The sequence below is a fragment of the Phaethon lepturus genome, unplaced genomic scaffold (genome assembly GCF_000687285.1).
Source record: "Phaethon lepturus isolate BGI_N335 unplaced genomic scaffold, ASM68728v1 scaffold8509, whole genome shotgun sequence".
In the NCBI taxonomy this organism is placed as follows: Eukaryota; Metazoa; Chordata; class Aves; order Phaethontiformes; family Phaethontidae; genus Phaethon; species Phaethon lepturus.
The window spans coordinates 226-27347 of NW_010565477.1; the positions used below are offsets into that span (position 1 = coordinate 226).

At 41.6% G+C, this 27122-nt stretch overlaps 2 protein-coding genes across 2 annotated transcripts in view; one reads left to right on the forward strand and one right to left on the reverse strand.

The window, feature by feature from the left end:
* Window position 1: 1 nt before the first annotated feature.
* On the forward strand, window positions 2–4077 carry NUDT1 (nudix (nucleoside diphosphate linked moiety X)-type motif 1). Its single transcript, XM_010295190.1, has 3 exons — window positions 2–153; window positions 3242–3387; window positions 3604–4077. The coding sequence occupies exons 1-3, from the start codon at window positions 2–4 to the stop codon at window positions 3774–3776; spliced, it is 471 nt and encodes a 156-aa protein (XP_010293492.1). The 3' UTR covers window positions 3777–4077.
* A 5071-nt stretch (window positions 4078–9148) lies between these two features.
* The window catches only part of SNX8 (sorting nexin 8), an 18263-nt gene continuing 289 nt past the window's right edge, over window positions 9149–27122 (reverse strand). Inside the window, exons 2-11 of the mRNA XM_010295191.1 lie at window positions 20246–20436; window positions 18050–18167; window positions 14913–15034; window positions 14465–14545; window positions 13345–13505; window positions 12765–12897; window positions 11588–11656; window positions 10638–10787; window positions 10083–10232; window positions 9149–9349 (exon numbers count right to left, since the gene is read on the reverse strand). Coding sequence (XP_010293493.1) covers window positions 9236–9349; window positions 10083–10232; window positions 10638–10787; window positions 11588–11656; window positions 12765–12897; window positions 13345–13505; window positions 14465–14545; window positions 14913–15034; window positions 18050–18167; window positions 20246–20436 — 1289 coding nt within the window. The 3' untranslated portion in view covers window positions 9149–9235. The remainder of the gene's footprint in view (window positions 9350–10082; window positions 10233–10637; window positions 10788–11587; window positions 11657–12764; window positions 12898–13344; window positions 13506–14464; window positions 14546–14912; window positions 15035–18049; window positions 18168–20245; window positions 20437–27122) is intronic.

Sequence of the window (27122 nt, forward strand, 5' to 3'; positions counted from 1 at the left end):
CATGTGCACGTCCCGGCTCTTCACCCTTGTCCTGGTGGTGCAGCCGCCCCGCGTCCTCCTGGGCATGAAGAAACGCGGGTTTGGAGCCGGGCTGTGGAACGGCTTCGGGGGGAAGGTGCAGCCTGGGGAGAGCATCGAGGAGGCTGCTCGCAGGTGAGGCCTGGCCCGGCTCGGCCGGCGCCCCGGGGGGAGGGGGGGAGGGGCACAGGTTGGGCCGTGGAGGTGTTAGACCGCCTGTGGTGGGCTGCAGGTGGAGTGACTGCAGCTCGGCTGATCCATAGCACCCTCGTAACCAGTGTGTTACCCACCACCCGTGGCGGTCGTGAGCCATCTCCGAACGGAGAAAATCGCCTGCTCCACGGGTGATGAGGGGTCACCCACATGTACAAAGAAACGGGACTGCTCCCCGTTGCCCGTCATCTGCAAATCTTTAATTGTCATCCAGTCCATGAGTAACTGGCAGTTACTGAGTGTCCTCCCTCCATCTCTTGGACTCTAATCTACACTGAGACTTGGCCTGCTAGTGATGGACAGAGGTTCTTGCACTGTTCAGAAAGGTGCAGTTTAATTTTGGCTAGATAGCAGAATTACAGCTTATGCCAGTGTACTGCTTATTGTTTAAATTTTGAAGCTGTTGAACAGACGCTACCTTTCAGTAGCATTTTTAGTAGTGTGAAAATGTAGTGACAAAAGAGTAGAAATTCCTAGGGGTCCGTTATGAAAGGCACTGTAGAAATTCGTTATTTGACTGCATGGTGGCATTAAGCCCTAATGCTGATTTAAGGAATTGAATTCCATCAGTATGGAGGTACAGTACCATTTTTGAAGCCTTTAGTACTGATTTCTTGGAGTTCTTCTGCCTCATCATTAAAATGAAATAGCAGATCGCAGCTGAATGATAGAATCATAGAATCATTAAGGTTGGAAAAGACTTCTAAGATCATAAAGTCCAACCATTCGGTACCTCATTCTTTATGTGAATGTTGCTGACACAAAACCACACTTTGCTACTTCCTCACTTTCTGATATATGCCCAAAATTGCCCTCGCACCTGCAGGAAGATAAGTGTGGGTGTGCTCAACAGCTTCTGCCCTGAAACGTCTCCTCAGCTGTGCCAGTGCAACGACCTGGGTTTTGTGGTGAGCTAATCCAGGGGACTGAAGGGTCCTCTATGCAGATGTGCACCCAGCAGTGCATGGCGTTAACGTACCTGACGCTTACATCATGGCTTTTTGTGTAATTTATCATCTCTGAGTGAAGGGAGGGAGATCAGTTTTGTTACTTAAATCAGGCCTTCATTTTACGTTGCCACTGACTGTGGTGGAAATCTAATGATTTAATTTAGCATTTGATTCCCTAGGTGTGTGTTTATCTGTGCTAGCCCAGAGTTAGGAACTGGAGCTTTAGTCCATACGAGATGTCAAGTGATAGAAGTTTCTGTGATCTCAGTGCAACGTGCCGCAGCACAACCAGCACCTGCTGCTGTGGGCTGTGGAACGGTCCAACCCTCATCCCTTTCGACATAGCTGGTCCGAGTTTACTGCAGAATGACACAACCGGTTCTTGCCGAGGCCAGCCGAGCAGGAAGCAGGCCCCGGAGCCAAGGCCAGCTCGGCACGCAGCCCACCTTCCTGGCGGGAACACCGCTGTGGTGCAGCACTGCCTCGGGCGCAGCTCTCCTCCGGGCGTGTCACACAGTCCAAATCACACTTCACTCGGGCCGCCTCCGCTCTGCGTTCGGAGTTGAGGTATTGTGCTGTGGTTCACGTGTTGCGCTGTCTCAGTCGGGTTTGCAGCGGCATAAGGTGCAAAATGTCCTCACAGCACAGATAGTTAAATATTAAGCTGAAGCATGAACAAAAATTTCTTGTATCGGTAAGATTTCTATCCTCCACTGGGTATGCCACTTTCCAGCAAGTACCCATGGCTCCTCAGTGGCACATATTGTAAGGGGGGCATTTAGCTAGTTCATTATTTCTAATTTGCTACCTGTAATGTTTCCACTTACTATATACAGAGCCAAACAGCTGACAGACTGATTGTTTGGAGAACCATAGCAGTGTTGTGCTTTGTTCTTCCATGGTCACAGCCTGTAAAACGAGGCTTTTAGCTTTGTTGCTGGAAAACTGCCTCTATTTTAGACATAGTTTCTCAGGAAGATAGACTAAAATTATCTAAGACATTAAGTTGAAATATAATTTTGAAGGATGGGATCCACAAAACTGATGCCAAATAAAGCTGGAGCCTTAAAGATAATTCCCATTACACTTTAAAATTAAGTTACTGCCAAATATGCAACTCCCTTAATTATTAACCTTAACTGAAGATACACTGTTTCAAGGTATTCCTTATTTTTGTATGTTAGAAAAACCATAACTAACTCCAAGCTGTGCTGATTCTGTTAGAGGCAGGTAAAAATAAAAAAAGCCCCAACTGCGTAGCATAAACAGAGCAAGCAACTGAATGTGCTTCAAGTAGCCATGCATGGTGATGCATGGAAAAAGAGTTGTCTGGCAAGTCTCTCAAAGTGCTCTTAAAAGTCTTGCCTTCTAGCCTCTCAGTTATGCTAAATGTACTTCCAAGGAGCAGAAATGTAAAGTTTACACAATTGCTTTGTTGCTTTTTTTACACAGCATTTGAATGGGAGACAGTATTCCTAATGGTCTGTGTGCAAATCATGTTACGTAGTGTGTAGTGTTATTTAAATAAGCTTCAGTTAGCCTCAGAAGTAGCTGATTTGGAGCAAGTACAGATGTTCTAGTATTTATTACCTGCTTCCCCACAATTCTGAAAACTTTAGCTTGAAGTTGGCAAAGCCTTTTGCCTAAATGAAGTATATCTCAGAACTCTTAAGTCACATCCAGCTACAGTCATCTGAGCATTAGCACACTTCTAACTAATCTCAGAAAAGATCATCAGGTTGCAAGGAGTGTAAGTTTTACTAGACAATCTTTTTTTTTTTTCTGAATCTTCCCCTTCCAATACAGACTATCTTCCTGCCAGCCTTTAGGAGCTTGAAATAACACACAAGCCACTCTGACATGGCTCCCCTGTTGTGTAATACTTCAACGCAAGCCAGAACTCTGCTTTGCTCTGCAGGCTGTGCCCTGCTCCATTTTACAGGTGCAGCTTCCACCTTTGGTTCATTAGAAGTGTTTTTGAATGTGCAAATAAAGCTAACGACTGCTTTTTTGTTCTCCCACTGCCTGCTTTCATGTAAAGAAGTCTACTTTTTGTGCAGGGAGCTCCTGGAAGAGAGTGGACTAACTGTGGACACCTTGCAGAAGATGGGTCAGATCACATTTGAATTTGTGGGCAACTCTGAACTCATGGAAGTTCACATTTTCCGGGCAGATCAGTTTCATGGAGAGCCAACAGAAAGTGATGGTAGGTAGCTAGTGGAGAGAAAGGAAGGATGTGCATTCTATTCTGAGACAGTATTGCTCTTAAGAAATGCAGAACTACTCGTGCCAAAATCCCTTTAAGAAGGGACGTAGCTGGGCTATAGAGGGAAGCTGCTTGTTGACAGATATTCAAAGTCTAGGCAGAAAAAAAACCCCAAGAGAAAGTCTCATGCAAAGTTATTTTGTTTTCTCCCACCAGAAATGCGTCCACAGTGGTTTCAGCTGGATGAGGTGCCATTCAGTCACATGTGGGCAGATGATATCTATTGGTTTCCCCTGGTGCTTCAGAAAAAGTTGTTTCGTGGCTATTTTAAGTTCCAGGGACAAGACACTATCCTAGAGCACACCCTGAAAGAAGTGGAGGAAGTTTAAGAAAACAGAAGCATTCCACCCACACGCTGCTGCCCACATTGGGATAGAACACCCTGAGTACTACTTAATAAGGGTCTCCCTTCTCAACTCTCCAGCAAAGGAGACTTATCTGCCAGGTCACAGGGAAGTAAGGAAAATACAGGGGTTTCTTCTAGCAGAAATAAAAGTAACAAGATTTTTCCATGCTGTGAAGTCCCTGGCTGTGGTATACATTAGTGGTTATGTGATCACAACTATTAAAAACTTAATGTTAACCCTAATTTTTAGGCTTTTCCCTCATGGCTGGAAATGTTTTCAAAATATTAAAAATATTTTTTAGTAAAAGTATGTGTTGTTCTGTTGTAATCTGCTGGCTACCTTCTAGACTGTTTAAGGGCCTTTGAGGAATTGGTTCCTTTCACAAAAACATTAAGTGGACTGTGATGCAGCAGAATCAATTCTCTTCTCTCTGCCAGTTTCTAGCTATTCCCTACTGAGCGTTACTTTCTGGGCCAAGGTGAGGCTTAACCAGTGCTGTGAAAGCCTTCTGAAAAGTTTAGGTAGAGATCCCTTCAGGATTCTCCAGCTGAAGGTAGTACGTTATAGGACTTAAGAAAAGTCAAGAGGTAGATGTACGGCACTGTTCCAGCCCTGCTTTCACTCTTGCAGCTCCTGCCATGAACTCAAACTGTTTGAGCACTTCAGGTAAAAATATGCTGAACAAAATGAACTGTCAGCAAGTCCAAGTTGCAAAGTGCCATCACCTATGGCTGCAAGCTTTGCCACCTGTCGGTAGCAGGCGACTGGTTCAGCATTCAGGGCAGCCCAACTCAGCACACTGGGCAGCAAAAGCTTAATCAAACTGTGCTAGAAATAACACATCACATATGTAACTTCTTACACAAGTTTTGGGTTTGTTTGTTTTTTTTTTTTAAACACTTTTACAAACACATATAACACTTACAGATAGAATCTTGGAATGTAATATAGGATCTGTAAACATTTCCAGTCTACCAATTGTAGTAATAGCTCTTTAATTCCTGCATTTGGATAAAGTGCTTCATACATAAGGCTATTTGAGCAAAGCAAAGATACAGGATATTCCAGGCAAGTAAAATTCACATCCTCTGAACAAGACTGTTTTTTCTTGTCTCCCTCTAGCAGTTCTGAATAATTTATACCGCTCAAAAATGCCCTTCTTCATATGCTTAGTAAGCTACAGCTCAGACTTAGAAGATAAAAGTTAACACCTTAGAGTCTTCCTTTTCCTTTTGTGCTGCACACCAAGTTATTTACAGAGTTTTTGATACTCACCTCCGCTTCTGACATAGCAGTAAGGGTTTCTGGCTGTTCAAATGGAAAGAATGGCTTGAGGCAAGTAGAGACAACAAGCACAAGGGGATAGGTACCTTGTAACAGGATGCAAGACCTTACTGCATGATAGCAAAGGGAATGACTAGCACTGTTACATTATCTTTATTTATTTCCTGGTGGAAACAGTAAATTGCATGGTGAGAGAGCACAAATTACTTCTGTTCCTCCAGGAGTTTAGGTAGAAGAACAAGTGCAGCTCAGGCTTGCATTTCTATTTGCTATCCCTTCTTCTGCAATCTGTTCAATCCTTTTACGAAGATCCTCTCACCAGCACTGACTTTTAGCTCATGTCAAAGAATAGCGATGTATTGCTCCTGTTACAGTTGTGGAGACTGACATGTTTTAAGTAAGTTCTGTCCCCAGCTGGTGACCTTTGTCTTTTAGGAAACAGCACAAACTGAAGATTGTAAATTAGCCTGTTACAAATTCCAGGAATTGCACTCTTGCCTGATCAAAGTAGAAGAGTAAAAGCACTGGAATGCAGCAAGGCACTGTTGAAAACATGTTACAACTCTGGAGGAGCAGCTTGCAAGGAAGATGGAAGGTAGGGAAGGAAGAATCAAAGATTAAGGTAGAATTGCAAATATAGTTTGCAAAGCCTTTCAACACATGATACTGGTCAAAAAGCCTGTATATTGCCACTTCGCAGCTTGAAGCGGAGGAGACCTCAGGAGTGACATAAACATATAGCCCTTCTGATAAAACATTTTTCGGGCAAAGTTTCAGGTTCTCAGCTGTCTACTACTCTGGTACCTCCGCGACAGATTTTGAGAGAGACACCCACTGAAAGACTGGAGGCCTTTTCTACCATTACTATTTTGAACACGTGAAAGTCCCCATGAGCTCAAGCAATACACAGAAAGTTTCCACTCAAGAAGGCACGTTAACTCCTTGGCACTGCATCTTACAAGAGGATCAGTTCTTGGACCGGCAGCACACGCTCTTCAATTAGTCTTCTGGTTTGCTTAGTGTTTACTGCAATCTGCCCAGCCACCAGCAATAGAACCAACTTCATTAAGTCTCATTCTCACCCTTGCATATGGCTAGGCTGTTTGCTGCTGAAGGCAGTAACATGAAGGCAACTAGAACTGTTTCCCCTACATTGACTAGGGTAGGCAAACAACTGAAGTATTCTCTGCTGCATTCCTCTAGAAGAAGCAAGCTGTACTTGATGCTGCTCTCCAAGTCTGACAGATCCCTGAACAAGACAGATAGAGTAAGGAAATCCCTCGCATATTGAGGTAAACATAATAGTGCTATTTGCACACTGACCAGCCTCCCAAAAATAAGGTTTGCAAACTAAAGATTGTATGAAATAGTGTGTGCGTGTGTTTAGGAATGAGGCAGAAGCTTGACAGTCCAGTATGAAATAAACTCTGAAAGTGCCATCAGCTTTGAGAACACTAGGCTTCTGTTCTCAAAATATTAGGTGAACTGAGTGAAATCAAGACAAGAAAACCCCACATCCAAAAACTGCTCTCCTCAAGGAGGCAAGGGCTGACAATGGAGGAATGGGTGTTTTCTCAAAACAACATAATTCCAGTTTCTGTATAGGTCATGCAGTCTGTGATTATCATTATTACAGTCTCTGCATTTGGACTGTAGAATTCTTGCTCTGAAGAACAGAAAAGAGGAGTTAGTCTAAAGCCCAAATGTGGTTTGAATGTTTGTTTTTGGGGGGGGTTGTTTGTTTGTTTTTTTTTTAATAAAGTCCAAAATTGTAACTTTTTTCTAAACTTAAGAAGTGCAAAGTTCAATTCAGGCTAATACTTTGCAAGTGCTCCTACATAACATAGCCCAGTCATCTACCCCAGCCAGACAAGTTACATAGACGATACCGGATCTTGCCCCAAAACATACAGTATTTTCTCCATTTGACTGTTCACCACATCAGGCAAACAAGGCTAAATGACGGAGGTTGGGTCCTAAAACTAAGCAAATGACAGGCCATAACCAGCCAGCACCTCCTGAAGATGCTCGGAGTGAAGAGCATTTAAAAATATGGCACCACGCTTTCCGCACTTTAACCACAAACTATCTTCCTAATCAAGGTAAAAGTCAAGCAGAAAAACCTTTTGTGCCATTCTTGAGATAGTATCTTCTTTGTTACTGTACTTAGAAACGCTTCCGTCCCCAGCCAGTTTGCTCTGGCTTATGAGCAGAACCTCTTCTGCATCACTTTGGAAATCTTCAGGAGAGAGAAGCAAATCTGTCACAGCCATTTGCAGTTAATCTGTCTCACCGGACAAGGCCAATACGCAGGAGGAAAGACTCAGAAGAGAGTTAACATTTGAATTGCTATAAAAAGCTCTTAATAATGCATTCTGAGCAAGGTTGTTAAACAAGACACCCTAAATCCTTAAGGCCCAGCACCCAAGAAATCCACATAAGTGCACTTAACCATATTTTCAGGGGTGTGTGTAATGGTTATGCCAGTCTCATGAAACTGGGCAAGTAACTTCTTATCTTGGTCCCAGCTGAAGAAACTAACCCATAATTTCCACCTGGACTAGGAAGAGCTTCATGTTGCACTGAATTTTCTAAATTAAAAAAAGAAAAACAGCGTTTGTAATTGGAGGCTTTAAATATATTTCCTGCTAATGGGGAAGTTCCCCAATGGGAAAATACTGTAACGGTTCCAGTTTGACAGCGAGCACTCATCCTTATTAATGTGCTTCCTTTTTACCCAGTCAGAGAAAATGCTAAGCAGCCAAGTCTCACATTCCCCTTTGGCAGCTATTTTGGCCCCAGAGAACTTAGGTTCAGGAGAGTCCTGTTCACATAGAGTTTTGCTGCTTACGTCTGCAGTTTTTTCACTTATCAGTTTCTCTGGAGGATATGCACAATTTCCCCCGAGGTAACACAACATGCAAGCTCTCCTCCCCCTACCCTTTGCCTCACGAGGGAAAGTCACTGGAGATACAAAGTGAAACATGGAGAATGTTTAGTCCCTTTATCACAATCACAAATCATTCTAAAAACTCCATTACCAAGGGCTGTGCTATTTTTAGAGATAGAGAACTGTCATTTAATTGTCTTCTCTCCTTCACAAACACACTCCAATGATACCCACAGTCAGAAAAAAGAATGATAGTAACATCCTGATAAATACTGATTTTTTTACTAATGAACTTTATCAGCATTGTGTCCCAGCCTGTTGGTGTAACAGGATACTTCATCTGATATCAGACCAAAGAAAATGCCAGCCTTCAGGTCAGCAGCTCTCTAATAGTCCTCAACAGCTACGCAACATAGATAGATGGATGTCAGAACCTCCAGAAAATAAACAAGCTATCTTGTAGCTATTCTGCTCGTATAGTACGAGTGGCTTACAATTAAGGAGTGCTTTATTCAATTTTCTCATTTATGCCAGGCAAACTCCTCTGAGTTCCTGAACCCAGCTGTCTTTGGCCCCAAACTGAAAAATATGAGCAAGTCCCTAGGCTGCCCTGCAACTGTGAACTGAAACACACTGACCACACAACCTAGGCTCCCTGGGAAAGCTACCGTCACACAGCAGCTCTGACCCCTACCCAGCCGGGTTAGCGAATCCTACCACTTCATTCACGTATTTTGCATTGGTCTAGGGGTAAGAAATCAAATCCAGACACCTATCGATGGGATGGCGGATCCTTACGCCTCTAACACAGGCCCTCCCAAGCTTAAAAGGCAAACCATCTCTACTACAAGCAAGTGCTTCTGATATCCCGTTCATCTCAGCACTTCAGAGATGTGCAGAGATGTGTCAGCATGTGTGCAGATAAACATTACCGGAGGACTGTTAGTACAAGATGCAGAGGCACCAGCTACAACACTGCAGCACTCACTGCACCAGGTCACATCCTGACCCCATGAAGAGTGTCAGCAGAGTAATGAACATCAGCTCTGCCCCAGAGCATTTCAAAATTAAGAAATTGTCTTTATAACCATATGTTCTGCCCCACATCCAGTCTGTCTAAATCAGAGAGCAGCTCAAAGCAGCGGTATTAAAAAAAAAAATCTTTAAAAAAAAAGCACTGTTTGGAGGATTCATTCTAACACCTGGAGGTAGAGGTCCCACCCCGTTGCTGATTGCACTTCTCGCTCCACGCTAGATGCTCAGAGCATTAATTGGAGAAGAAGTTTCCCTCTGGAGGTGACAATGGTGGAGTTGGCATATTGCTAGATCCCACGAAGAGGCAGCTCAACTTCGGCTTCAATTCATTCCAAACTTTACTCATCTGTGAGTGGAAAAGGAGAGAAAATAGACATGACAACACGGTAGGTAATCATCTCACCACACTGTACTTCAGCAACGGTTTCAGGGTACTCAAAAGCACAACACAAATTTGCTGAAGCACTTTGGGGAAGTCCAGTGGACCCAGATTGTGCTTTTTAGACTGGTGCTATCATGCAGCTCTCAGCATTTTACTAAGCATGCATGGAAGGGAGATTTCTCACACCTTGGTCAAATTCCTCCACTGCAGGGAAGGAAGGAGGCTGAAGGAGGAAAGACTTTTCTGATATAACGAATGAAAGAAAGTCTGTACATGGGGTTAACAAAAGGGAGCTCTTGGATTTAGAGCACAAACAAGGAACTTGTTCTTTGTTATATTGATTTCTATGTAGCACAACAAAACCCAGATTCATCTAGAAAACACACATCATTCATTACATAATAGCTAGTTATTTAATGGTTGTGTCTTCTTCAACTACCTGTAGGGTAAGGCCATCTGCAGAGAAGATGACAAAAAGAAAAACACAGCAACTTGCTGCAAGAAGATACAGTGTTTTAGAGGGGTTAGAGCCAGCCTTGATCCTCATCCCAAACTGGAAAGACCTTAAGTGATTTCTCAAGAAGTTATGAAAGAGTGCAGCTGGGCAGATCATTAGAGGAGGAAGGCCCACTGGTGAAAACAAATACATTCAAATTCTCAGATTTTGGGAAAAAGAATACAGTCCAGAGGAACTCACCTCTTTGTGACCCTGGATCTGGGAGTTGACAAAGGCCCCCAAAATGTGAGACGTGAGAGGCAGATAGATATGGATAAGCTGTGTCTCCTGATGCAGGCAATAGAGAGAGAAGTAATTCCGCAGCTCCATGGTTAGGATAGCATTTTCTTGCTGAAAGAAGAGGAACTCGGTGAAATACATTGCCAGGAACAGGGTGCCAAGGAGGTTCACTTGCAGCAGGAGAAAACAGCATTCTTCGCCATACAAGCAACTCAAACACATACCAAAAACCTAAAAAGGCAGTTCCCAGACCCATTTGATATGACAGCAACTGCATTTGCATTGTGCAGACTGTCACCTTCCACAGTGCCTGCAAATGACACGTTGCCAAAGAGCCAGTGTAAGTGTTGAGGAAAACAATTTTGTTTTCCGTGTAGCACAGCAGGTAGCTCAAATTACCCAAAGTACTGGTTACCCTTTCAGCCTAATGGCTTTCTGCAAATATGACTGAGCTACATAGCAGCACCATTATAGGAGTCCAGTACCACCCTTCGCTCTCCCAGGCATCTGCCCTACCTCCACGATCCGAGACTCCAACTGCTCCACCGATTCTGGTTCTTTGTTCTGCACAGTGGCACTCATCATCTGCTTCTTCATCATGCTGTACTTATGCAATGCTCGCTGGTGCTTGTGCAATACCCCCTTCTCATGTCTTTCACACAGGTCCTTTATGAGAAAAGGGAAAAACAGGTACTTAGTGGAAGGTAAGAGACAGCAAGCACACAAGCCAAGTACACCAGGAACACGAACACATGGTCACGCTTTATGTAATTTCTATGCTGCAGATTTTTGTTTCTTTGTTTTCAAAAGGGTCAAAAAATGTTGGCAGCTAAGAATTAGAGAAACAAAACTGCCTGGACCCAGATCAGTGAGTTTAAGAGGCAATCTGGAGCACCACTTCTGCCAACATTTTGGATCATATCAGGCCTCTTATCTTTTGTGCCCTTCTCAATATTAAGTGTTGGCAATTAACTGTAGCAAGAGCTTGCCAGTGTCCTTCTACTTCAGTCCAGGCCTGGGAATGTCAGGGCTACAACATACAGTTTTAGTAGTTGCTTCTAAAAAGAAGTGCCTTTGACAGAAAGCTTAGTATTAACAAAAATTCTTTCATTTGTAACTGAACTCATGTCTGCATGAGCAAACCAGTAGCCATCTAATTCACTGTTTTGACTCAAAACCAGCCAAATCTAGAAAAAAGTTAGCTGATCCATATAGTTCAAGCAGTCATATTTTTAAATTCCTTGCAGGGTTTGCTGTTTGGCAAGTACTCATCACAAGACGAGCTGATCAGTAAGGCTATAGAGCTAACTACGGCCAACAGCCACTCCCCTCCCTCTGCCAGATGCCCAGTTCGCCTCTGAACTGGCCTCCCAGACAGTTTTCCATTCAGTTGGCGTTACACCCTCTAAAGAGCACAAACTTGCTCTAAACAACTTTCTCACTGGCAGAAGAACAGCAGAGCTCACTTTATAGGACTGGAGTAAATCCAGGAAAAGGTTCAGCTTCTCCACCACATCATTCTCTTCCTGTTTACCCTAGAAAACAAGGAAAAAGTACATTTTATGTAAGCCTGGCAAGAACTGACATCACAGTTCTTCACATCATTACACCATGCAAGCCCTCCACTGTATTCTCCAGGGCACATCAACTGCATCAAAAATCCTTCAGATGGCACTGGAGTGTTTAGCCTTCAGTGTGCAGAACAAAGATCTGACTGGAGCAGGAACAGCTTTTCCAACTGACTGATCCCTTTAACAAGAAGAGTTAGTTTCACAGTCCTGTGTGTCAGTCCTTTCAGCGCGCTCTGCCTAGAATTTCCTTCTCTTGCAGATTTCTCCAATCTTTCACCTTCCCCTCTTACACAGTTAACTAATCCATTAAAGCCATAAATACCTGCATGTTTCCCATAATAGTTCATGCATCAGAAGGGAGAAATGAGACACCAAGCCAAATTTCACTAGTTGTTTTTGTATTTTACTAAATATTGCCTTTTCTTCCTGTATCAATAGAGCTCTCTGGAGCATAAACTCCAGAGAAAAAGACCTGGTCTGACTCATCTATAAAACCGTGCTGAGTATTTTAACACAAGATGAAGGGAAGTGAAGACAAAACTATTACTTCTGCTTCCCAGACTGTCATGTTCTCACATTATTCTAACAGTCATTATCACACCGCACACTTACACAGAGATATGATGCTTCTGTCTGAATGACTCCTGTCATTCATTTAAGTACATGAATGTCAAAACTTGATTCAAAAATAAGTTCTGCTGGATTCTCTGCAGCAGATTAATCAAACAGGATGCAGGACTTTCGGACAGCTCAGTATAGCAGTACAACTTAACTTGTCCAATAACCACTTAAAATTAATAAAGCAAGCCGGCTTTTCCCTCACCCATTATATTTTTTTTCCCCATTTAAACACAGTCCAGGTTTTTCATTCAAGCTTGAACAAGCAGGCTGGTGGTCGAGGATATGAGTATGGACTACTATCTCCCTCTTAACTCTTTACGTTCCTCTGTCCACAGAGCTCACGATTCAAGATGAAACTTAAGGCAGCAATGCACCTCCTTCATTTTACACACACAAAAAAACCCCAAAGAAAAAAGAAAAAAGAACAAAGAAAAAAGGAAAAAGAACTCACCTGCTGCACAGCCTTATCTGCCAGCAGTGCAAATTCAACAGACAGACCCTTCAAGGCTTGTTTCAGAGTCCCCCATGTGCTATTATTCAAAGCAGCCCAGGAAGGAAGCGGTGTAGTGTCTGAGCCCAAAGCACTAGGAGGAGATAAGCAGTATTCAAATCCAGGAGACAAATTCCACTAAGTGGATACATTTATTTGCAGAGCACAGTTCAGAGTTTCAAATCTGTCTAAATAGCTCGCAGTGCTGCGCTACTACTGCGCAATCACAAATGCAGAGCTGTGTATATACTAGGGGAAGAGACAATAAAACCAGTACTTGAATGTTAAGGTATTTATATTTTCTTTTCTGTTGCTCTATGGAATGCAACCTTAGTGGAAAGCATGCATTTTCTTCTTTTATAGTAGAAAAAGTTTTATTATGGCCTACAGCATACATTGAAACACTCATTCTTACCAGACCATTGGTAAACCTTACAGGTTTGGGTTTTTTTTACCTTACAGGTAAACCTTACAACAGTTTTGAGTTCTGAAACAACAGTAGAAATGTTCACATTAGCAAATCCCCTTCCTCCCAACCTACCTTAGCTCCTTTCCAAATATGAGAAGATCTGAGGCATTATCAATAGCTCGAGAAGCTATCCTCTCTGCGCGGTCCCGAAGCTTATAAAAGCTATTATAAATATTTCTGATGAGCTCCCTGCTAGCAGCAAACTGGGCCTGTATGTCAGCTGGAAGGAAGTCCTGAAGAAGTGCAAGAGAGATTACTAGTGGACAAATCAGAGGCACATTCACATACGTTAATTGTGGGAACACCACATCGTCAGCAGAGAGATAGGTTTCCCTCTGGTGCTTGCTCTCTCATGCCGTAACAACCCTGAAGAGATTAGCTTTACAATTTAGGTGTTTAAGTCAGATGTGATACAAATACCCTAACTTTCGGAGGCAGAAGAAGGTTCAAATACCAGGTGTAGACAGATTTGGCAAAATCTACTCTGCAGGTAAAACAGGGTTTGTGAGGTTTCAAGCTCTCAGGTTCTGATCTGAAGCTACTAGTAACTGCCAGCCTGGCAAAGACAAGCATGTACTGAAAGTTCAGCTCTTTTTGACCTGTGCACCACTAGTAAAAACCTGAATTAAGCTCCAGTTGCAAAACCTTCTGCTAGCGTTGCAGGAACCTGAACAACAACTTGCTTTAAAATTGCTCAATGAACCTGGTGAACATATATTTAAAACTTGCCATAGCATTCATCACTGGGATAAACAGATATACGGAGAACTTATAACTAATTCCGCTGTAACAGTCCAAATCACTCTCCCACAGGGAGAGGACGACAGACAGAATGAGGGCACGAACACACGGGGAAGCCATCAATATAGATATTAGCTTTTAAATTGAGCAGTATGTGCTTCTTTGTACACAAGTACAAGTAACTACTGAGAAACATGTTCTGAGCAGGATTCATTGTTTAACCTTTATCATATTCATGAACCCGCATTTACGTCAAAATATCAGGCCCTTAAGAGTCAAGTATTTATTTGACCTTTTTAATAACATTACAGCTTTAAAAGTCCTTCAAACTTTGGAAACAACTCTCTCCTACCTAAGGTCTCCATCACTGAACAAACGCCACAGCTGATCCACCTGGAGGACAGAGCCATTTAAACCAGAATAATATGTTGCAAGAAAGTCATATACATACCTTGGCCTGGGTAGCTAATCTGCAGGTCATAAATTCATCTCCTACTCCCTGGACTAACTCTCTTAGCTTATTCTGTACATCCTATAGAAGATACAGAATAAAATGAGCGTGAAAGAACTAAGTAACACAGAGGCAGTTCACACAGGTCTCAGATACACTGCAATGGTAAGGCACAACTTAGCTGATACAGCTTTACCCAGGTTAGGTTTAATTTAAAGAGAAGCGTAATATGTATTCCCCTAAGAGCAGTTATTTTCAAAATACTATATTCCTGGCTTTGAGTGAAATTACCTTCCACTTTCCAGCTGTAGCAATACCTATTGGGAGAAAATTCTCCTCATCACAGGGAGCAACAACGTGTAGGTCAAAAGCAATTCTGAACTCCGTACCCAGCGAAGCAGCTACAGGAAGGTATGCAAACTCAAGACTATTGCTAACAAGTACTCACTGAGCCACTGAACGACAGAAAGAGTTTCAAGAGCACGTCTTCTGAGAAGGGGGGATGTCGAGCCACCAGGTTTATAAAACGCTTCAGCGCTCTCCTCCTAGATTCTATGAATTCTCGATCAGCTACGGCAAGAAACATTTTCAATTAATGCACCACATATTACAGCTGCTCAGAAAGAGAAAAAAGAAAACACTCAGTCCAATAATTCCTTTATACTTGTAACCCTTGCTAAAGCACTGCAACAAAAGCAAAGAATGATTACCTGTAGTCTGTCAGCTCCCTAAAACAGATCTTTTGGATTGACCACCAGAACAAATATTCTTTCAAGTGGTTCTTTACATCTTACTGAAATCCAGTATATGTACCTATGTGTGTTTATTTTCACAGGGTGGGTCAGGTAAGCAGGCTAAGTAACCAAGTCTAAGGCCTGAAGCTTCCACTTACAACCTGTGGGCATACAGAGATTTTTCTTCCTCTGAATTGGTTCCACAGCTGGTACCCAGGAGGGATCTCAGTCTGTTTCGGACTCCTGGGAAATGCTGCACAACACACTGCTGCTTGCCACTGCAAAGATCGCTGCCACTTGCAAAGTGTTCACCCCACAAATAATTATGGGGTTCTTGCTCACTATTCTGAAGAACTAGCTTCAGAGTGCTGTACCCTCATCTGTCCCTCCTCCACACTTCTAAGTGTTTTGGGGCTAGAGGGAGAATAAAGGATTTGGGTTTTTTTAGTTGTTTGCTCAAGATCAGTACCCACATTGTTTTCATGCAAGATGTCAGAAAGTACTTCGGAAGACCTATGCAGCAGTCTGCAGTATATCCACACAGAGTCCTTACTTGTCTAATTAAGAAAGTTCCACTCGTCTTCCTGAAACAGGAAGAGTTTATACTTTATATATGCTCTTTATATCACCAGTATACCAATCTGGTGATACACTGCAGTAAGACAGTAAATCAAAAAATCCTGGAGTTTTTCATGAAAGATGAAAAATTAAAGTAAAATAAGTTTGAAGGAAAAGAAAGCAGCACAGAAAAAAATTAAAGGCATGCTCTTATCCATGACAACAGTCATATCATGAAAGGGTATTACTCTTTTGTCCCGGTTTTAAGTTGTGAGTTTGTTGGCTGCATGGACTCTCTAAATGATCCTTAGCACAATATCTCCCATCAAATGGTTTTTCTGTCATTATGGTTGCATTTTGCTTCGTCATATTTTAGCCTACATAGAGATTTCTGAAGTCATGTACACACTTCCCATACGATCTGCCTCAGTTTGCTGCTGTCCTCCAAAATGAGAAGAGCAGCCTATCAGTCCTTCATCTGACAGACGGATGAAAGTAGACCATCATGAAAGTCGGAGTGTAACTTAGTAGAGAAGAATACAGAATATAAAAAGAGCGTAGCTTTGCCCATCCTGCTCTGGGCCTAAGGAGGTTGCAGAAGTCCCACATCTATACTAATCCATCAAATCCTCTGTCTTGCAATTCCATTATCAGCCCATTAACCTACTCAGAAACAAGAACGACCCATGCAATCTCCTTTTTCCTTTTTGTAGTTTCTATTAAGACCACCTACGCAGCTTTTCTACATGCAGAGTCACTGGACTAAAGGCACTTATCACTCTCTGCCTTAACACGTTTTTGGACTGTATTAGGACCGTGCTCCTAACACGGTTTGGGAACTAATCCTATCAGGTTTTTTCTTAAACATACGATAACTGTGGGAAGAAATGCACTGGTGAATGCACAGAAATATGAACACACCGGCAATGCAAGGAAATAACAGTGACTGACAAATTATGTATATATTGGTAGCATCTTTCAAGCATTCTCTCTTCACTGAGACTAATCAGTGAAGGTCACTTTGCTCACAGGTGTTGCATGAAGTGGAAATTCTGGAAATTCTGGCTGAGAACACTGAATCAGGTCAAATTCAACAGACAGGTTTTTGCAAACTCAAAAGAAAGGTCCTTACAATTTACATTCCATCATAAGAATATATGACCATTGAAGCTTTTCAGCACTATTATTTTGCTTTGTTCCAGTTCACTCTACGCCCCGCACTGCTCACTGTTTACCAATTCCTCTTCACTGTAGCGATACATGAACTCCTTGACTGAAATCAATTATTTATTGAAACATATTAAGCTTAGCAGCATGGGCAGGAGACAAGACAGTGAAAAGCTTGTTCTTCCACAGATAAAGCAGAAAACAAGACAGGGTTTTATACAGTTATGCAACATTTGAAATAATAAAAGTTTAAAACCAGTGCAAATATTTCAGATTAGTGAAAAATGTACCTGAAGGAGCTTTGATATGCCTTCAGTCTTGGGATAATTCATTGGTTTCTATTCTAACAGCTAAAACATACTTGAATGAACTGACACTGATTCCAACCTCAGTTTTTAGTTTCTGGTTATCCTAAGCAGATCAACAAGCTCCTTTTAGAACAGGAGAAAAAAAAGGGGGGTGATAGCTACTTTAAAGCGGTTGATTCATCTGCCAGAAAGACACCTTTCATAGTGAGGAAAAAAGCAACTGAGAAAGCATAGTTACCACTGCCTGCATGTCAGACTTATGTGCAAGGTAAGAGGCAATGCTGAAGCCGTTCACTTAACATCACCGTTCACAGGTCCTTTTTAGGTGTGTACGAGGTCAGAACCCTACGTTAACTCAACAGCATCAAGTATTCTCACTGGAGAAGCAATTTTGTTGTTTCTACACAATCAGCTCCTCTGCAGTTTTAAGCCCTTTAATATAAGTTGGTTTGGGTTTTTTTTAATCTTTACTCTTATAGGAGAACAATGGGATTTCCACAAATCTTTTCTATTCCGAACACTTCACAAAACACACTGCAATGCATACTATAGCTGTTCCACAGTACAGAAGTCATTAGCTACTGAACTTCAATGGAAAAAAAAAATCCACTAAAATGTTACGTTAGTATTTTACCTATAGAGAATTTCTAGGATGGCAACAACTCACACCACCAAATTGTATATTACAGCCTCAGAGTTGTTTCCTGAGCCAAGCAGAAGCAAAGACTTTTGATCTTTTAAACATTTATTTTCAATGGTATCATCTTCATCACGCTTGCAGCATGAGCCCTCTGGTCAAAAGACAGAGCCAGACTTACCCCCCAGCATCCTCTTTGGTGGAAGTGCCGGCACCATACGATACGGGAACTTCTGAAGCAGCATCTCGTGGAACACCACAAAATCATTGTATCGTCTATAGACTGAGCATTTGAATCTCTGCAATAGAGGAAGGAGGGAAAAAATAAATCAATACACAGGCTGGACAATCAGCAGCATTTCAGTAATTTTTTTTTTCCCTATCAGCTGCACTAAAAAGAAAAGGAAGAAAAGAAAAATTGCACCCAGAGACTGTAAAAATTATATATTTCTTATCCTTAGAGGCTTCATGGTGGGAAGGAGGGAGAAAAGACTCCAAAGGCAGCCACCTTTCAATTATGAATAGAGATGGTATTCTTCTAACTATAGTCCTTTTGAGAATAATATCTTCAGTTGAAAAAAAGAAGTCAGATTTCATTCACACACAAGGTTAAAGAGATTACCAAATGGAGAGGAAGAGGTTTCCCAAGAAATTATAAATATCCCTAAATCTGTCTTGATTCCATACTGTTACTTCCTCAAACTCTCTGGTCCTCCAAATCACACAGAACGTTTAGAAATGGTGTCGATACTCTTAAAGTGCTCTAGAGAGCTCTTTTCTTGAAGTACTGCAAGTCCCTGCTCTCGCTCTTCGGAAATTTCTCTAAAGCAGTTTCAAACCCAGAGGTGGCAAAACAGGCTTAGATCATACCAAGTATTAGCCCAAATTACCGACATTTTAAGTGAACCTCACAAGAGAAAGAGTCCTCTCGCTGATGTTAGATCTATAACCAAAGATTGAAAGTTCCCTTAAAACCTTAGTCCTTCATTCTGCATTTCTTAGATCAATATGCAGAAGAGGCCACAGAAAATGGGTTTCCATTCCAAAAGGAGTTAAGTAGCAGCTAGAACAAGACACTTAGGACGTAGAAATCCTTTAAAAATAATAAATAAAGAACGCACAAACCCCACACACTATTACTACACATTAAACTACTGAAGCAGCTAAGAAAGACTACACATCACTATACCCGTTCTCACTATGTTTGCATTGTACATCATCCACCACTTATTGTGGCACTATGCATTTTCAAAAACAAAGCAACGAGGCATGCACTGGAGCACAACAGATACAGCTCCTAGGGTCTCTCTTTGTCTGCTTTGCAATCTGATGTTGATTTGTGCTGCAGATCTTAGATGAAGCTCAAGGCCAAGCTATGCTTCTTTTTTGAGGAAGTACCGTTCTACAGCTACAACCATAGGAGAGATGATAGCAACTGAGAGGAGTTGGCAAGGAGTTCCTAAATTCAAAAACTAGAGACCACCAGGGTCACTGAGTCCTGTGCCCTGAAATCACAGGCAAAAATAAACATTGAGTCCTAGAAAGCCCACAGAAGCACTCAGTGTCTGCCCTTTCCCCCTCACAACAGTCTTTAACAAACTTACAGATGTCAGTCCAAAACACCTAAAGCCCCAAACGTCATGGGGGCTCATGATCAAAAATGGGGGATCAAAAGATCACAACAAGTGATCCAAACGTGTCTCTGAATATGTACAATGATGACTGCAACAGTTTGAGCATTGCTCAGTAACTGATGTTTTGGTAGCTTGGGAGATGTAAATTGCTCATGGTCTACTTTGACAAGGACAGATTTACTTCTTGAAAAAAATACACAGAAGTTACTGGAGAGGTATTTCACTCAAAGAGGAAAAGATACATCATGATACATCTTCAATCTTCTCTTACACCAAGAGCAGAACCTACAGGTCAGGATTGGGGGAGGTAAACTGGAAATGGCCTATGCTCTGCAGAAGGATTTGCAGTACCTTTTCTGTTTATAAAGGATTTCAGTTTAGCACTGCCAACACAATTTCTTCACTAGTTCAAAATAGTTTGCAACATCCAGTCGCCTACACCAATCCATTATGAAAACATTCAGTTTTCAGTGTTACACACCTGCTTTTGTACAGAGTTCAGGTTTCAAGCCAGTAAACTAGCAGACCATCCATCAGACCTCAGTTAGAAGATGCTCTGTACTGCAGAAGCCCAGGTCAAGGAATCATAGCACTACTGCATTTAAAGTAAGCCCTTCCAACTGGCCTACTCAAAACCATCACTCAACACCTATATCAAATTAGACAGGACTTTGCCAACAGCAACTGCACAGCCGTTCTTAAGAAGATACATTCTCACTAAGACCAATGCTTGTTCACATTACCTTGCTGGAAACCTCATATTCCACATGTTTCAGAAAAAGGCCCTTCTTCTCAGGTATAAGCTCCACCTGCACACTATCCTTGCTCAATAGCTCTTGTAGGGTGTGGGAAAGCAGTAGTGGATTTCCCTGGGGCGCCTGCATTAGAAACTGTTCCGGTTCCCTCGGTTCATTTACTGGAGGCTTTGCCAAATCTAAAAGACAAAAAGGGAAAAAACAGTCCAGTAGACTTGATAAAGTAAAAGAAGTAGCCTTAAAATATTCTGTTCTCTCGCTCAGTGCTCTCACGGTGGTGCAACACAACCAGAACAACAGCCAAGCCACTCCTCCAGGAGGCTATGCTACTGCACACACGTTCAGAAGGTTGGTACCTCCCTCTTCACAACAGCCAGGAGCACCACCAATTATACCGAGTCAGAAAGACACCTCTACTAAGCAAAAGAATCACAGGCCAAATTTGTTCTGTGAATCAGCTAGGAGGCCTGCATTTCCTGTCTGTCCAGCTCCCACCACAGCAGGATCTGCCAAAATGAACGAAACCCTAGCTCAGCATTTTTGGATCCTGCCTAGAACAACTCATGGAAGGAAAGAAAATATGTTTTTTTACTGCACTGCAGAAATTTAATACATTAATTTTACATGCCGTTACAAAGGAAGGAGACACTTCATTTGACATAATTTTATTAAACTCTATGACAGTATGCTAGAGTGGGCATGAATAATTTACCATGTCAATATGCTTAAGTTCAAGAGCAGGGGAAAAAGGTTCCTAATAAGGGCTACCAACCTGACAATTCCTCAGTCAGAGCAAGCTCTGGCAAAATCTTTCAAATACACCTATTCCACTGCTTGTAGCTAAAAAAACAAACAGCTTTTTACAGTGAACTCAGTCATAGCTGGACAGCTTTGGACAGAGAGATTCTAACTGATTCTCAGCCAGATGCAAAAGTGAAAAAAGATGGCTCCTCAGAATAGGGCCCTGGAGGACAAACTACATCAAAGAAGGGCCAAAGATGATGATTCAGAGTATTCTTATCATATGACCGACTGCAGCCCATTATCTCAACTTGACTTCATAACTAGCTATATTATTCGACTGTAAACCAGGCTTACATTGTTTTTCAAAGCAATCCTTTTTTCCTACCTATTTCACACAGAAGAAACAGGATGAAAAGTGCAGATATAACCCTGGAGTCTATTCAACCCACACCTGAGTTCTGTTCTCCAGTCTGGAACAGATGAGCTGCTTCCTCTCTGCATATGGCTGTTTAAGAGGGATGCTGCGAGGAAGCTCTTTTACAAAGCAAGTTGAATCCACTGCCGAAGAGTTACCTAGAAAGGCTTGGCAGTATTCATCATCCCTTCCATGCCATCATGCAGAAGTTACATCCCTTCTTAAACATATCTAAAATTTTGAGAGGACAACAAAATCGCACCACCACAGAAGCAAGAACCATTTCTTTAAGCTTTGATACATAGTTCAAAAAGTTGGTAACTGTGTAAGAGATTAACTCAGGGAAGATAAGAACTCACACCCTTAACTTGAAAACCCTGACCTCCTCCTGATAAGGATTTCCCACCTGCTCTTTCACATGCTCCGGGCCCTGATAAATGGGGAAAACAGGTAATCTCCAATTCCTCAGATATGCAGCTTCAGAACAGACAGTTTGATCTTTGTTCCATAAAATGGTTTAAGCAAACCAAACCAAATCCAGGACAAATGACCTTATCCCACATGTCTCGTCAGGTTTCAGATTCCTACGAAAGTGACTCAGAGAAGCAAGTCTCAACACCTCTGCTTTAACAGCCTAATGTATCATCTACTAACCCCACCTACGGAGCAGCTTCTAAAAAGTTCCAGTTACCCGCCAGAAATCTGTAGTAAGACAATGCAAGCTAATTCAATGTTGACACGGGATACTGCTGGAGGAAGTGATAACATATGTCTATCCACTTTTCAGAGAGATGCTGAACTGAGAAGGAAAGGAGGAAAGAAAATTCAGAATGCAGATAGCAAGGCAAAACATTTTCTGGTGTAGAAAAATCCTTGCCCACCTGACCCTTCATGGGGCAGCAAGAGATAATGAACCACAGTATCGAGAGAAGCATCAAAAATACACTCAAAGAACTACAGAACGCACAAGACAGCCCCGCACTCCAGAGCAGCGGTTCTCTGGGCGCACACCGGTGTCATTCTCAGTTTTAATTGCTCAAGACACAACATGACACAGTAGATTTTGTTACTCCTCCAATGCGCGCGCACACACACACACAGAGAATTCCAGAGTCCTCTGTGTTGCTAAACCACTGGCTCACGTTTCAGAGGCAGTCACAGTGCACTAGTCCCCCAAAGAGGGGCTAGCCAAAATGCAGCCCACCTACTTCCCGAGAGCAGTGCCCATCTGTACTAACACAACACTCCTGCTTCCCATCTTCCTGCTGGCCAGCTGACAAAGCGGGGCTTTTATGGCACAAACTGTTCCCTAAACTCGGGGTCAGCACTGTCTGTAAGCTACTGAAACTCACAGTGGAAAAAGACAGATACCAGAAGGAAAGATTAAGAGGATGAACCATGAATCCTTCAGTATTTCACCTTTAAGTCCTGGAACCTGCAGCATGATCAGCCAAACTGATGTTGAAGAGGACTCAAATTCATTACAGTGATCTGAACCCAGATTATCCCATAAGATAATTAGAGTGAAGCCCCATAGAGAGATCTAGACAAGACCCAGCGTTCCCTTGACAATTCAGTCACATTGCTCCTTTCGTTTTTAATATTTTGCCATTTTTCATATTTTATTTTTGGTTTCCAAAATTCACCTACAGGAAATACCTTCTTTTTATCAGCAGTTCACATACTTGGCTCTTCCTGAAATACTCTGTAGCTTCATTAGATCTCAACCTTGTCTAAATGTGTGAAATCATACAAATCAGACAACCATACAAACAAGTTTGAATAATTACTCTTTAATTAATCATCTCAGCGGATTCCATATCAACAAGACAACTACTCAGGGTGAATTTACACCCTCAAACACTGGTCTGAGAACACAATAAGATGACTATAGAACAGCCGTTAACCTGTTCTAGAAAACACTTACCATGGCATTAACACTAACCCTGCACAGCAATATATACTGAAGCTATTCTGCAGCCCATTTTTCATTCTACTTACTAATGAGTCAATGCAGGAACAGCCTCAAGAGCCCCGGCCAGAGATGGTGGATAATAGTGGGAACTCATTGGTATGAGCTCCTGTGTTCAACCAGTAAAAGGATTTACATGCATTGTAACAAAACACTTAGCGCTTCCCATCACGCACTCTCTGCTGGAGAACAGCTAATTTTGAAAGCATTCCCTCTGGTTGTGGCAGATCATTATCTAGCAAAGTTTATGTACCTAGAGCAGCAAATGAATACAGATACAAGGTATGCAACGGTCCCCTGGAATGCAGGGAAGCAGACAAAATTACAAAAAAAAAAAAAAGAAGCTTTTTTTGTACAAGCTAGCCTTTTGCTACAGCAGCTTCTCAATCTGTTGTCAATAAGATACCAGGAAGTGGCCTGGCATAACCGCAAATCATTTGATATAAAAGTTAAAAAGAATACATGTATGCATACATATGCAAATAAGCAGACAAGATGACAAGAAATGAAAGTTTAAAGAAGCATTCAAAGCATAGCTTAACTTCTGTTTGGCTGTAAAAGAAAACACTATGAAAACACTGCATAATACTTCTTTTTTCTAAAAAGTCAGGTAGCCTTTGGACTGAAAGGTCTTAAGAAACTTACCCAGAAAACAACTGAAGCAGAAAGCTTCACTACTTCATGCCACACGTTTCAAACTTTAGTTAGTGCCCGACATTCATTATTCCCATTCCTACATCTAGACAGCACTCTGCACTCCAGAGTTACCAGTTTCCTCAATCAAAATTTCTAAAACCAGGCATTTATGAAACCCAAAGCAGTATTTCAAGCATCTGATTAGCTGCACAGAGGTTTTACATGTGAGCAAGCACATACAGAATAGAAGGGCAACGCAAGGGCTGGAAGCATAGGTGGTAAATCACAATACAGATCTCCCTTCCCTATTTAAATTCTGTCAACCAAATCCGGAGGGTTTATCTCCACTTTACAGATGGCTGCTACTAACAACTCTTTATTACACCACGATGCTAATCAGCTAAATTTATTAGACACACTTAAGTAGAAGGTGCCATAAAATTACTTGTTACATTAGTAGTAGCAGATTTTCTGGAAGGAGAAATGAGTCTGAAAGGAAGCAAAACCTTTAGGAGAAATGGCTAAGATTCTTTCTCCATCATCACAGGCCACGGCCTTGCGGAGCAGAGGTGATCCAACTCACGGGAAACGCAGAGAGTACGAGAACTGACTGTTTTGTACACAGATACCTCAGATTTATCCCTGGCAAAAAAAAAAAAAGAGGACTCCACTACAAACTCCTGGGCCAGGAATACTCAAACAGAAATGTAAATATCATTCATCAGCATTTCCCTTTCCTTTCTGTCTTCTCATGAAAAGCCTCAGGAACTATGGAAATGCCTTTCCCCCTCATTGTGTCAAACACATTCCCTGTAATTCCAGAACTCAGTGTCCACATCAACCTCTCAGAAAACTGGTGCAGATTTCAACTACAACTTCAAATAGATTCCCTTCCCCCCCTCTTTTTTTTTTTAATTCTTACATAATGCGAAATCCCTTAAAAACAAGAAAAGAAAAATAGAAGTCCATAAAAAAAAAAAGCAAACACAACTTTCTTCTGATTAAAGGCTTTACATATTCTTCGAGGCAACTGTACGCAACTTGTTTGGGTTTTTTAAGGAATTTAAAACCATGCAATTCTTATTTAGAAAGGAGCAAAGCAAAGGAATGAGTCTATTTTATCTAACAAAAGTAACTTATACACAGATGGATTTTCAACATGGAAGAGGAGTCCATATTTCTTGCTAGATACAAGAAAAGTAATCGTATTTAGCTGCACTCTAATTAACATGATGATGCAATAGTGTCCTTCCTTCCCCCTCCCAACAATTCACTTGCAAACACAAGCTCTCCAGTGCCAAAACAAGACAAGATAAAATAATACACATACTATCATAAAATTAGATGTTGGAAAACAGGCTCTAACATTTTGGTTTCCTCCTTAAAAAAAAAAGAAGAAAAAAAAAAATCAAACACACACCACGACTTTATCAGTGCAAATGTCAAATATGCATCCTGCGCTAGCTGGTCTGGGCTTTTTGGGTGGGGGTGGGTTTTTTTCCCCCTTTGTTTTTGAGGGCTTTGGGGTTTTTTGGTGGTTGTTTTTTTTTCCAACTAAGTTTCAGATTACTATTCAGCAGTTAGTGATTTTCAAGACAAAGCAGATAAATAATGGCACAACTCAAAAATAGCCAGATGAGGTTATCTAAGCTTTATTTAATAAAAATAGAAAAGCACCAGCATTTCTTCATTCCCTTACAGCTGTAGGCCTCTAACTGCTTCTCAAAACATTGCAATCACATACTACAGCAGGCAAAAATCCCAACACCAAGTTATCTCCTTCCAGTGTCTGTGTGACAGAACAAAGAACTAATAAGTCTCACCCTAGTGCCCTGTTCTAACTATGCTGTTAGATGATCAAGTGACTAATGAAGTGATTTCCCAAGTCTGGGAATACAAGGAACACATTCCATTCGCAAGTCAGCCACGGAGCCACGGTCCCAAGCTGTAGCAAATACAATAAAGTGAGATGGAGCTAAACACATTGAAGAAATAACAGGATTAGTGGAACAAAGTCCATCAAGGAATGTTCCCAAAGACTACAGAGATTACAGAGACAAAAGTCAAGTCCTCACTAAGGCAGTTTCCCAGCTCACAATGAAAGATTGCTAAACTGTCATTTTTCACACCCAGCTCTAACAAAGAAGTTGTAAGTGTAAAAATTCAGACCCAAAAAAGTAACCCAACAAGCAATAAAAAATATAACTGTTCTCCAGGAAACTTTTACAAGGGCATTTTAGCTTAACTATAAAATTGCCAAGTTTCCACAATCATCCTTCCTTATACAGGTCAAGAAAATCCCATCAGAAGAAATTGTTTATCTTTTGCTTCTCATTTTCCTTGCATGTTTCTTATCCTCTTAATTATGCTGGGGAATAACTTGATCTTAGTACTCAAGCATTAAAAAATGAATGCCACTCCACACACTGCAGTCTCACGATGGTCTCTTCACACATTTTATAGTTAGAACAAGGTCATTCACATCTCAAATGCTGTTGAAAAGCAATCAGCAAAGCTCCCCTCCTTTTATACCAGTTCCACATGTCTGTAACTGATCTCTCTCCATCAACCTGCACCAACCCATTAAAACTTGAAGATTGTGGTGAAATCAGAGCGGTTATGTACAAATACTACTATCTGCAACTGGTACAGACCTCCCCACCAAACCCCCCTTCAGGCTGCACACACAGTTAAAGCCTTAGCACTAGAAAAAAAAGAGGAGACATCCCCATCAACCCATCTGGATTAGCTCCCTGCAATCATTGCAAATCAAGCTCAAGTGGAGCCAGAGGAAAAGTAACAAAAAAAAAAAAATCAATACAAGCAACTTTGCAAAATTTACTTTAATGTATTACACACTATCTTTTTCTTTTCTCTCTTGATTGTATTAAAATACTTTTAACCCTGTAAACTACGAGACAGCACTTGCTTGCGCTGTCATAGGCAGGCATCGACAGCCCCCGATAGGACTCTCATTACTGAGAGTAAATCAGGAGATTTAGATCATCTTAGAATATTCATCAATTTCCAAAAAAGTTGTGTGAAACTTCCAACATCGCTGAACCCGCATTACGATGCTAGAAAGAAAAGCATTCCTG